We start from the raw sequence: 12,208 nt of genomic DNA, 5'->3' as shown, positions 1-12,208 counted from the left end.
GCGTTACGTCAACATAGCTTGGCCTAACCTGGTTCATCTGAGGAGTCCCTACACCTCCTTGTGAAAGCTCGGGCCGTTTGTGGCTGTTGTGGCAGCGGTGGTTGTGGATAAAGGCGACAGTACTAACCGCTCTCCTTCCCACTGCCCAGAGCAGGTCGACTCCGGCCCTGACTCTCCAAGCTTCGCCCCTCCCCCAGCCATGGCTCCCACAGGTGCCCTGAGGGCGCTTGGCCCTACGCTTGCTTCTAAGGCAGCTCTGTGCTCTGGTTTCCATTGTTCTTTCTTCCAAAATTCCCTTCCTTCTCCTTCTGCCTACCCCGTTCCTTCCCAGCTTCAGTTCTCCGCGCCGGCCTCCTGGTGACCTGGGGCTGCTGACTGGGTGGGAGCTGCCGCCTGCGGTCACGGGACAGGAGCGAGCCCGCCCTCGCCGCGGTGGTCCTCGTTCGTAAGTGCGCTCTGCTGAGCTCGCACCGCAGAGTCCGTGGAGAGAGAGACTGAGCCCGGCCACGAGGCGACACCCTTACTCAGTGGAATCAATCTATCACCCGCCCCCCGCACCCCCCCTTGTTTGGAGATACGCACCGACAGGATTCTATGACAAAGAAAACCGAGGACATGATTAATGCAAATTTAAGATCATGAGTTTTTCTGGGGAGGAAAGAATATGTGTTTGGGGAGGGTCATGTGAGGGTTTTCAAAGGCACTGGCTCTGGACTTCTTAAATTCTAGGTTGGGTCCATGGGTGATTTTTCAAACTGTGCATAGATTATACACACATAAACTCTTGGTGTATGATTTATTTCTAAGGAAAAAAAAACGGCATCCAGGTGGGAAGGCTGCCTCCAACCTGGAGGTCAGCAGCTGCCACAGCAACAAGCCTGCCGCGCGGAGGACGCGAGATGGAGCGAAGAGAGGCCCGGCTCCAGGCCGATCAATTCCTGTCCCCTGAGGGAAAGGGGCCGGGAACCTGAGTCCCAGTTGGCAGTCGCGGACTCCGGAGAAGGAGGGAGGGCCCTCCTTGGAAAGCTGTTGCTCTGCCCTGCCAGCCTCTTCCCCTTGGCAAAGACCCACCCTCTGGTGTCCCCTCGAAATGATTGCCGGGGACTCACCCACCACAGGACACGCCTGGCAACCGGAGGCGAGGCCACCTTATCACCGGGCTGGCAGGTACAGGACAGAGAGTACAGCCCACCAATGCTGCTTTGGAAAATGCCATTAACTACATTGGGAGTGGTGTGGCCTTTGTCCCTCGCAAGATATATGACATTTGGTGAAAATGCAATCTGGTATCAACCCGCATAAACTCATCCCCTTGGGGACTGGCTCCGAACTTCCTGCTAGTTCGAACGACACAGACAAGCTTTTTATATCTTCTCAGTGTCCCTGAGGGAGAAAATAAGCTGGGCTCAGGACGCAGGCAAGGCTGGAAAGCAGAACGTGATATTTGAGGGCGCCAGCCCTGGCGGAAACCACACGTACGTGGGTTCAGATCCCAGCTGCACCCCGAGCTAGCCGAGTGACTTGGAGCAAGTCACTTCACCTCTCCGACCCTGCCCTCCTCATTTGTTGACGCACAGTCCCCACATGGCTGGCCTGTTGTAGTAATTAAGGTAAATCCAAATACAGAGCTGAGCAGAGCTGGAGTCATAGCCCATCCTCAATAGACGTACATCTCGGATGTCGCAGAGGATGGCGGGAGTTTGCCTGGAGTAGAGGAAGCACTCTGCCTTAAGGAGAAAGACTAGGAAAAAAGGAAGGCTTCGAAAGTGGCAGGTCTACCTAACCCACCGTCTAGGAGAAACGGCATCAATCTGCAATGAAAAGTAACAATAACAAATTTCAGTCGCACTAAACAAACCCAGCCAGCAACAGCTTTTGAAGTCCCTGCTACAGGGGAGCTGTCCCACGCTCAGAGCCCGGGCCGCCACCTCCTAGGCTGCCCTTCAGGGAGTGCTGCCCAGCGGGCTGGGCGCTGCTTCACTTCGTTTACCTTGTGTGGGCACTTGCGTCCTTTCCCATCATCCTCTTGTTCTCTTAATATCTTTCTGCTTCTCCCAACCCCATTGCCCCTTTGTCTTGGCATCCTAAAGCAACAAGAGGGAAACTAAAAATAAGAATTCACGGGAGGGGAGAAAGGCAATGAGCTCTTGAATCAGTCAAACCCGATCTAGCCCGACCCATGGCTACCGTAAATTAGGCAGGCTGTACGACCTTGGGTAGCTTTCTTGCTCTCTCTGAGCCTCGAGTCAATCGGGAGTTCCAAGTCAGAAATGCTGCGCAGAGGTATACAAAGCTTCACGGGGAGCCCGCCCTCTACCTCCCCTCAGCTTTGGCGGGTCCTTTCGGGTTAGGGAAGTAAGACATAGAAAGGAGGACAAAAGCAAGAGGACTCGAATGCACTGCAGAGAGGAGGTTGGAATGAATCCGTTTTCCAGCCTCCTCCGTGATCGCTCAAGGCAGCTGGTGCCCCTGTGCCCCACGGAGGCGCACGCATTTTCAGGCCTCCCCGGTAGAAATCATCTCAGTGCCCTTGACAGAGCTTGTTTGTCGAGGGCCCCCATGTGAGCCCCACTGAGGCGACAGATGCAGCATTAAGGACGGTAGTGTGGGGTAATGGTTAACCACGAGGTTCTGGAACTAGCCTGGACCAGCGCCTGACTCCACCACCTTCTAGGATGACCTTGGGTAGTAAGCTCCTCCTGTCCTCTGTGCCTTAACCGCCTCGCTTGTGGGGTGGCCCCCGAGGTTGTTGTGAGGACTGAAATGAGTTGATTGATATTAAACTGTTCGGCGCATGGCTCACGGGAAGTGCTTGGTAAGTGGCAGCTGTTTGCTAGGGTTCAGTTACTGTTGCCGGTCTCAGCAGCAGCTCAGCGACTTCCATCTAAGACATCCTTGTTATCCAACTCCAAGGAAACACTGGCTAAGACTGTTTCTCGCCTCAGCTGTGGCATCATGGCTCCTTCTGCAGCCGAGCCCTCTGATGTGAGGAGGATTTTGTTCCTTCGGAAGCCACTACTGTGTTTAATTTGTTGTTAATGGACATGTTTTTATTGCTGCACATTGTCCTCACAGATTAAAATAATAACACCTTTAGCTAATAATACCTTGCACTTGGGGAGTTGCTTTCATCCCCGCAGCTCAAAGCCCTCTGCAAACATGACCTCATTCATTCTCCCTGCGCTCCCAGGAGGGGGGCACGCCTACCTTACCCCGCCTGAGAAGGGGACTCACTCAGCCCGGAGTGGCCTCTGTCCACAGAAGATAACCACAACCCGGGTCTCTCTGGCTTGGGGGTCTTGTCTTCCATGCTTCTCCCAGGTGCCCAGAGCTGAGCCCTGCAAATGGTAAACATTAAATAAATCTTCAGGAAAGACAACAGGTCTGGGGCTTTGGGCATTTTCAAGACCCCAGGCTTCCTGGAGAACGTCTTACTTAAGACCTAAGGGCGCCTGCTGCCTGAGATGCCACGCTCTGCCCAGGTAGATCCTAGTCCTCATGGCCCTGGCATGTTTGACACCTGTACGCACTTGTGAAAGCTGAACTCCCACAGTGACAGTGCTTCCTTGTTCTGGGGCTGCAGAGGGCCTGAGCGCCCTGGCAATACAAGCTGCTGGCTGTTTACTTTTGTTTTCACCCTGCAGTACTGGGAGGGGGGAGCACGAGCTGTGCTGGGCTCCCCAGCCACACTCCAGGCGTCCCCTGTGCACACTACGGGGTGGCCACGTCTAATTACAGCCAGAGAACCGGGACTCAGCAGGCAAAAGGCTGACTCCCACCCCTTTAAAACAAACAAACAAAAGACTAGCTCAATGCGATAAACTCGTGATAGTGTCTGAGGCTGTTTTTCATCAGTAATAAACATTGGGTGTAATTTCTTCCCTATTTATATTCTGTTTTTTATATGGTCAAGTTTTCTTCGATGGAGAGTTGAATCCACTTTAGACAAACTCAAAATGGAGTCTTGGCTGGCTTTCTTCTAAGCTTCAGAATATCCTTTGGGATTGGCATTTCAGATCCAAATCTTAGTAAGTTTTTCACAAAGAGATATTCTAACACTCAATCCTTAAAATTACCACTTCCACAACTCCCTGCTCCTTCCTCAGTCTGCTTAAACTCCTAGTTCTTATCCACCCCCACAGTTCCCAAACACAGCTCTAGAGGTGAAATCCTAATCTAGAAGGTGCGACACTATAAACAAGCTTTGTTTTCAAATGGCTAGGACTGAGAGCCAGTGTGTGTATTACACACTCTCTCTCTCTCTCTCTCTTTTTTTTAAGATGGTACACATTAAATATTTGGTTAGGTCAATCAATTTAAGAAAAAAAAAGATTCTGGGTTTAGGATATTAATAACTAAGAAAGTCTTATTTTTTTCCCCTTGCAATTATATTTAGTGTACATTAACATTGGTTCACATTTTCAGAGCGCAAAAGTTTTGATCTAAAAACGTAAAAAACAAAACAAAACAAGAAAAAAAAAAACACCCCTGCTTGGCCTCTGGGGTGGGTAGTGACGGGAAGGAGGCATGAAAGGGGTCCGTTATATTTCAATAAAAGGCTAAAAAAGAGTGGAGCTGCTTGAATGATTTAAAAAAATAAACAATCTTGGGACTTGAGCAGCTGCAAAAGCTCTATCTGCTTTCTATTTTGATCTTTCTGTTTCTCGAGATGACCACATCTTTCAGAGGAAATGAGTCAAAGCCACTCTGTCTTGCTTTTCCAGCTGAGCATGTTCAGTTTCAATGAAGTAATGAATGAACTTGGCCGCACCACCCCCAAGCCTACAACACCAAACAGAGGGGCCTGGGCCAATCAGCAGGCACTCAAGGTTTTCAAGTTGAGTTCAAACAGGCCCATGGGAGACCAATCAGCGCGCGCGGCTCCGCCCCAAACTCCCGGCTGTGGCCAACCACGAGCCTGAACGAGTCAAAACACAGCAGCCGGCCAATGCCGCGGCGCCCCAAGGCGCCGACCTCCGCCAATGGGCGCGGCCGGGCAAAAAGAGAAACAGTGCGGGTCCTCAGGCCGCAGGATTCGAACCGAACGTCCGCTCCGAGCCGGGAGCAGGCCGAGCGGCGCGGGCCAATCAGCGGCGGCGGCTCGCGGCCCCCGAACGTTGGGACACAGCCCCGCCCCGCACTGTTGTTTGTGTGTCGGCGGCCGCGGGAGCCGGACCACAACACTAGCCGGGCGGGCTGCGGGGCGGCAAGGGTCCGGAGGCCGCGGGCGGCGGCGAGCGCGAGCCGAGGGCGGCCGGCCTCCCGCGGCCGCCGAGCCGGATTGCGTGCCGGCCGGAGCCATGTCGGTGAACACGGATGAGCTGCGGCACCAGGTCATGATCAACCAGTTCGTGCTGGCCGCGGGCTGTGCGGCCGATCAGGCGAAGCAGCTGCTGCAAGCGGCCCACTGGCAGTTCGAGGTGCGAGCGGGCCGGAGCGAGCGCGGCGGCCGGTCCCTTTTCCCGGGGCGGGGGCGCGGGCCGCGACGCGCGCGGCGGGGGGAGCTCTATTTATATCGCCCGTAAGGCGATCCGCGGCCGCAAGGTGGGGGCGCAGGGTCCGGGGGCGGCGCGGAGGGCCCCGCCGCCCGGTACCCCTGCGGGCGGCCCGGGGATGCCTGAGGGGTCGAGCCCGGCGGCCTGAGCGCGGCGCCGCGGACCCTGCCGAGGCGAGGAGGCAGGCCCATGGGCTTCCTGCTCCGCTCCGGTTAACCGCCTCTCCGCCGCTGTGTTTGTCCGCAGACCGCCCTGAGCACGTTTTTCCAAGAAACCAACATTCCCAACAGCCACCACCACCACCAGATGGTAAGTACGGCCGGTACCGGCGGGAGGGCGGGCCTCGCCCCGGGCCGCAGCCCCCGGGGGCCGAGGCCGCGGGGCCGGGGGCCGCTGTCAGCCGCCGGCGGTGACAGCCATGTTGCCGGGGAGCGCCGCGCCGCGATGTAAACAAAGAGCCAAAATGTCTTCCAGGAAAGAGCGGCTCCCGGCCGGCTGGCTCGCCCAACTTTGTGGTCCGGCCTCCTGGGCTGCTGAGTCTCGACCTAAAGTCATGTGCCCGGGGCCCTCCCCATGGCGAGGGGTAGGAGGGAGGCGAGGGTGGCAGGGAGTGGGGAGGGGGCTCGAATGAGAAGTACACGTCTGGGGACCTGGGGGTCCAGTGAAGAGAGGCCCCTGAGGGGCTGCGACCTGGGGCGTCTGTTTACGGGGAGGCTCCTCTTGCTGTTGGACTGGCAGCCCCCGACCCCGACAACTCAGCTGTACAGGGAACAGGAAAGGGATAAATCCACCCCGGCTGGGAGCTGGGCTCTTCCCACAGAGGTATGTTCTCTCTTTCCTGTTTATGGAAAAAGGACGTACCCTGAGCATGGAGGACATACAGATTTTGACAAGAAAATGCCAAGCATTTGCTTTTAATCTCAGTGTGTGAACATACAGAAGTGCAGGAAACAGAAGTGGTTTGGGCCTGGATTTGCTCTCTTCTCATTTCCCAGCTGGCCCCCAGGCCTGAGCCTTTACCCACCTTGCTGTGGGGTATCCTGCTTTGCCCGGCCCAGGCTGTCCCTTCTGCTTTGGAGGCTGGAATGCTGTCCTCCCCACCCCCCTAGTTACCTATTAGCCCTGCCTGGGGAGAAGGGACTGTCCCCGGCCCAGGGGTTGTAACCCTTTATTCCCAGGAGAGCTGGTGTGGCGTCTGGGGGGCGCTTCCCACTTTCCTGACGCAGGCGCTCCTGCCCACGGCTCCCTTTCCAGAGCTGCTGCCCTGCCCGGAGGAGCTGCAGGCGGTTCCTCTGCTGTGTCTTGTCCTTGGTGCCCTGGTTTCATCTGGTTGCAGAGGACAAATAGAGAAGGGTCTGTCTTGACCTTTTTACCAGCTTTTTCTTGGAATGGCTCATGCTGTATACCCATCAAAAAACAAAAATGCCATTGGAATATGATGGGAGAATTGTGCCGGTTGCGGCCGTGGCTGCTGGGGCCGGGCTCTTAGGACCCCGAGGGGACCGTTTGGAGGAGACCCTGCCCTGCACCTGACTGCAGGGCCGCTCTGGCCCTGCCTCGCACCCTGTACCCTGCGCCCGCTCCGGAGCCCGGGAGCGCCCTGCTCCATGTCCTCTCAGAAGGGCCTTAGTCTGTGTTCCGGGACGGCTGGATCAAGAGCCAGGGCCTGTATAACACTTTTTTTTTTTTTACTAGAAGACGGTAGAAAGAAATACTCGGTGAGGTCCGGCAATTTAAGGGGAAAAAAATCTCTGGGCTTAGGATATTAGTGACTAAGAAAGTCTTATTTTTTCCCTTGCAGTTATATTTAGTGTACATTAACGTAGGTTCACATTTTCAGAGCACAAAGTTTTGGTCTAAAAATGTTTTAAAAAAAACCCAGACAACTGCTTGGCCTTAGGGGTGGGTAGTGACTGGAAGGAGCCTGTGACTTCCAGCACAGCCATTCTGTGGCGCTGTGACAGCCAGGCTCCTGGGCCAGAGCCGGGACTGGAGGTCCCTGGAGGTCCTGTTGCTCCTTATCTGCAATCCCAAGGTATTGAAATCCTTTCGAAGCTTCCTCCCTCGAGGCAGGTGTTGGGTTGCCTGTTAGGATCCGTAGATCCATCGTATCGTAGCGAGTGCCTGGTCGGAGTGGAGAGCACCCTGCCTGCTAGGAGTCGGTTGCTTTTTTAGAGACAGGAAATCAAAGGAAACAGTTAAATAGAAACAGCAGAGACAGCCCTGGCATGATGGCAGTCTCAGAAGTGACCCCGGCAGGAGGAGTTGATAAGTGGTTGTCTGTAGGTTGCTGGACATTCACGCAGTTGGAGGCATGTCCTCAGATAAGGGGGTTCCTGGGTTGGGTGGGGAGGGTAGGGAGGGGGAGCAGGGCCCGTGGACTGGAAGCTGCAGGGCGCAGGCAGGCACGGTGGGCACAGTGTGCGGGGAGCTGGAAAGCTCCCTCCAGAGCTGGTAGAAGCCCAGAGCTGGCGCCGTCTTCCAAGCGTCTGCTCTGAGCCCCTGCTTTGCAGGTCCAGAGAGGAGAGGGAACCTGCCCGAGCTCACTCAGGCAGGCAGGCACAGGGATGCTCTTCCCGGAGACAGTCTGTACACACGCTGGCTGGCTCAGTGAACTGGGGAAGTTGGTCACGATGCTGTGATGCAATTGGCTTCTACTCCCCCCCACCCCACCCCCATTCACTGTTTCCTGCTGCCGAGAAGTCAAGCGGCGGGTGGGGGGTATTGCAGGGAGGAGGGAAACGGTCTGGGTGAGGCCAGGCCTGCAGCAGGCCCTGTGGCTGCCCCTGAGGAAGACAATGGCCAGGGCTTCCTCGCTGCTGATGGAGCTGCCAGACTGGGTGGGGTGCTCCCCGTTCCCCTTTCCTGCTGGGCTTTAACTGCAGAGCTGGGAAAGCTCCCGCTCCGACAGGTGACTGTCCTAGAATCTTGCTCCCACACCCGTGCCTGGGGGAGGGGCCAGTGTTGCTAAAATTAGAAGTTCAAAGATGGACTTCCTGGGAGAGGGGGAAGAAGCTTGGGGAGGTCTGAGCCAACTGGCTCCACGCTGGCCTTCTAGGCTGGCTCTCCCCCACACCCCTGGTGCAGCGCCCCCACCCCCTATACTGCGGGGTTCGCGGGTCTACAGTCCCCAACGTTCACAGAGAGAGGACCAGTTCCAGGAAGGACCAGCATTCCTGGCTCAGGTTCCCTGATCAGAAATGGCAGGGGACAGTGAAGAGTTCGGGGAGCCCCCTCCTGGGGTAATGGCAGAGGACAGCGGATGACGGGATATCTGCGCTTACCCCCAGGAAGTGGGCTGAGCAGAGCTGGAGAGACACTCGCCAGCTTCTGGCCAAGAGCAGCATGGGGAATGCTGAGGACACGGGAAACTGAAGTCCCTTGTTTGTCCCCAGGGAGCCCCGCGTCAAGTACTTGACTGTGCGTGCGTGTGTGAGGGGGCGGGGCTGAGGAGAGGCGAAGAGCCTGGGCCTGTGGACCCTCTTCCTCACCGGTTCCCTGCAGGGGTGTATGTTTGGTCACGTGACTTGAGCTCTGGGCCCCAGTTTCCTGTCTGCACCCAGGGAGAATGGAAAGGACCGAGCACCGCTGTGGGCAGTGAGATGTTTGCTGGCTGGTTGGTTCTCATGGAACGAAGCCAACGCTGAGAAAGTGGCTTCTCCGAGGCTGGCTCGGGAGACAGACTCTGGGCCTGGCCACCGCCGCCCCCCCCCTTGACCAACGGCCTCAGAATGGCTCAGGCCAGGTCGCCGAGGTCCCGTGCTGCCCCGTCATGCTCACTTGGATCGGACGCCCCGCCTCTGCTCGGCGTTGGCCATCTCCTGACCCTCCTCAGGGTGTCATTCCTGAGCGTCCCGAAACACTCTTGGTTTGGATAAAAATTGTTGGGTTCATCTTTATTTTTCGTTCTTACTGGCTCAGGGCGAGAGGGTGCTTTTGCCCTGTTGAGGCTGCTGTGGACTGGCCGGTGGGAAGGAAGGAGGGGCCGGCCTGGGCGAGCCCCACGGAGGCTCCCTGGGACCGCGGAGTATGGCTCGGGATCGGGGGGCCCGGGGACACAGCCCTTCCGACGCCTGTGTTCTCTCCGAGCAGATGTGCACCCCCAGCAACACGCCGGCCACGCCGCCCAACTTCCCCGACGCCCTGGCCATGTTCTCCAAGCTTCGCACCTCCGAGGGCCTGCAGACCGGCAACAGCCCCATGACGGCCGTGGCCTGCTCCCCCCCCGCAAACTTCAGCCCTTTCTGGGCCTCGTCCCCTCCCAGCCACCAGGCTGCCTGGATGCCGCCCTCCTCCCCAACGGCCCACAGCTTCCACCACCTCCACCGCCCACAGCCCGCGTGGCCCCCCGGAGCACAGCAGGGGGGCGCGCAGCAGAAGGCCATGGCTGCCGCGGACGGCCAGAGATGAGACTGGACGCCGCCGTGCGCTGGGCCGTCGGGGGTCGTGGGGACAGAGGAGGGCCGGGGTCGGGGGGCCGGGGCGGGCGGGGGTTTCCTGAAGATCGCACTGGAAGATTTTATAAAGGAATTTGGGGGGGCGGGGGGTAGTAGACTTCCTGAGCCACTTGGGCCCTTCAGGAATTTCTCTTCAGGCAAGTTTTTTCTGTTTTTAATATATAACGATAATATATAAATGTAACTAATGTATGTGAATGGGGCTGGCCGGCCTGGGGTCAGAGGGAAGGGTCAGAAGACCCTCCCCTGTGGTCAGCACCCCTTCCTCCGCCCTGGTCCCAGGGCAGGTGCCGCCTTGCCAGGTGGCACCATGTTGCAGGCACAAGGTGCCTGCCAGCTGCCTCCTTTCAAAGGTCACACCTTCCAGAATGGGGAAAAGAGGGCCACCAGCTGGCAGTGGCTACTGGAGTGGCCTCTGCAGACGCCTGCGGGCCAAAGGTCTGGGGCCTCTGCCATCGCAGGACGTCCCCACCCCTTGCTGGCTGCTGGGACGGAAGAGCCAGCAAGGGGCAAAGGCCCGGGCTCTGCCTCTCCCCCCCCCATCTGGCTGAGTGGAGAGCTTGCCTTTGGACCTACTTCCTAAATCAATCATTTCACCAGGGAGACGTTTTAATTTTAAAAAGAGACTTTTCTAACTTCCCTGGTTTGCGGTGCCTTTATTTGCCTTAGGAGGGAGCACGCTGTCCTTGGGAGGAGGAGCAGTGGGGCTCTGGGCCGCGGCGGCTGCAGGAGGGGCCCCTGGCCACGTAGCTGGTCTGGGTGTCCAGACCCGGGGGTCATCGATGGGACAGGTTGGTTCAGTCGGGTGTGGGGAGAGGAACGACGGGTCCTGACTTGGGCCCTGACTTGGGCCCTGTGACCCTCCTTCACCTCCCTTTGTTGCTCATCACAGGCTAGGCTCGTCTTGCAGCCATTGTCTTGGGGCGGGGGTTGCTGAGGGCACCCCAAGCCGCTTCCAGCTGGGCCCACCTCTGCTATCCCTGCCCTTGGCCGGCTTCCTCCAGGGTAGCCTGACCCTGTGTGCACGTTGTGTGGCCGTGACCCAGAGGTCAACCAAGGCGGTCAGGGAGCCCCAGAGACAGGGCGGGCTTCAGAGGGACTCAGTCCGCCTTCCCCCAGCCTCCAGGCACCAGGCGGGCAGGAGGCAGCTCCCCGCCCAGCAGGGCCCTGTCTCAGCTCCTGCAGGGCAGCCAGGTCAGGTGGGCGAGGAGGAGCCTGGCCCCGGGAATTCCTCCCTGAGTCCCTGGCCCCACGATGGGACCACAGGCTCAGGCCCAAAGTGAAGTGACACTTGAGAAGGACCCTGCCGAGCAAGGCAGGCAGCCCGCCCTGCGGGGCTGCCCCCAGCCCCTGCTTGTGATCTTGCCTTGAAGGCTGGGTTTGTCCTTTCAGTTTTGTTTCCTGGTTGGAAACCCCTGAGGCCCCTCCCAGCCTCGCCCCTGCCCACCTGTGCTTTCCCAGGCTGGGAGGGGCCGCCCCTGGGCCTGCGGTGCCGCCTGGGACTTGGGCTGGGTCCACCCCCACGGTGGGCACTGCCGGGGGAGGGCCAGTGGCGAGCCCCGGTGTGGGGTTGGTTGTCCTGGGCCTCGTGGGGACTGTCGCTCCGCGCCCTTCTGTGGGTGTGAGGGAGGCCTGGCCTGTCCCCACAGCCACCCTTCCCTGCCCAGCTGGTGAGCTTGGATTCCTGGCCAGGGATTTTGACATTTCTCAGAGGGCAAGGGAAACAGGAGCCTGGCGGGAGCAGCGGGGCTGGCGCCGGCCCTGCCCCAGCGAGGCAAGGGCTCCCGTGTGGGGCCGCTCCCTCCTGCCACTTGGGCTGAGGGTTCCGTCATTGCTTAAGCAGTGGACGGGGCTTGGCCCCGGGAAGGAAGGGGGACGTGCCTCTGCAGGGAGCACCTGCAGCAGCCCCCCCACCCCCGTGGCCCACACGGGAGGGACTGGGGAGAAGCCTCCTCTGGGCACTTCCTGCCACACTTTCCTCTGATTCTGCCGCCCCCACCCTCACACCCCAAAGCAAGGCTCTTGCCCCAGATGTTGCTTTCCCATGGCGGGGTGGGTGGGAACTGGGGGTGGGGACATCCCCACCTTTGAGGAGGGAGCCGGTGAGAACAGACCTGAAGGCACAGGGCTGCTTCAGTGACTTCACAGGCCTCAGGGCAGGGACTTGTCCCTTCCAGCTGCTGCCCCGCCTGAGCCTGACCACGCTCCCGGTCCTCTGTCCCCTCCAGCCTGCCGAGGCCTCGAGCACGATGACTC

The 12,208-nt window shown here is 58.5% G+C and overlaps 1 protein-coding gene across 1 annotated transcript; it reads left to right on the top strand.

Annotated features, from left to right (window-relative positions):
* Window positions 1–5,075: 5,075 nt before the first annotated feature.
* On the top strand, window positions 5,076–9,943 carry UBALD2 (UBA like domain containing 2). Its single transcript, XM_054593387.1, has 3 exons — window positions 5,076–5,420; window positions 5,742–5,804; window positions 9,588–9,943. Exons 1-3 carry the CDS (start codon window positions 5,301–5,303, stop codon window positions 9,903–9,905), a joined length of 501 nt encoding a protein of 166 aa, XP_054449362.1. The 5' UTR covers window positions 5,076–5,300; the 3' UTR covers window positions 9,906–9,943.
* The last annotated feature ends 2,265 nt before the right edge of the window (window positions 9,944–12,208 follow it).

Source organism: Pteronotus mesoamericanus, unplaced genomic scaffold (assembly GCF_021234165.1).
Source record: "Pteronotus mesoamericanus isolate MK-2021 breed Mesoamerican mustached bat unplaced genomic scaffold, CSHL_Meso_final scaffold_408, whole genome shotgun sequence".
Lineage (NCBI taxonomy): Eukaryota > Metazoa > Chordata > Mammalia > Chiroptera > Mormoopidae > Pteronotus > Pteronotus mesoamericanus.
This window is presented reverse-complemented; position numbering and strand designations above follow the sequence as displayed.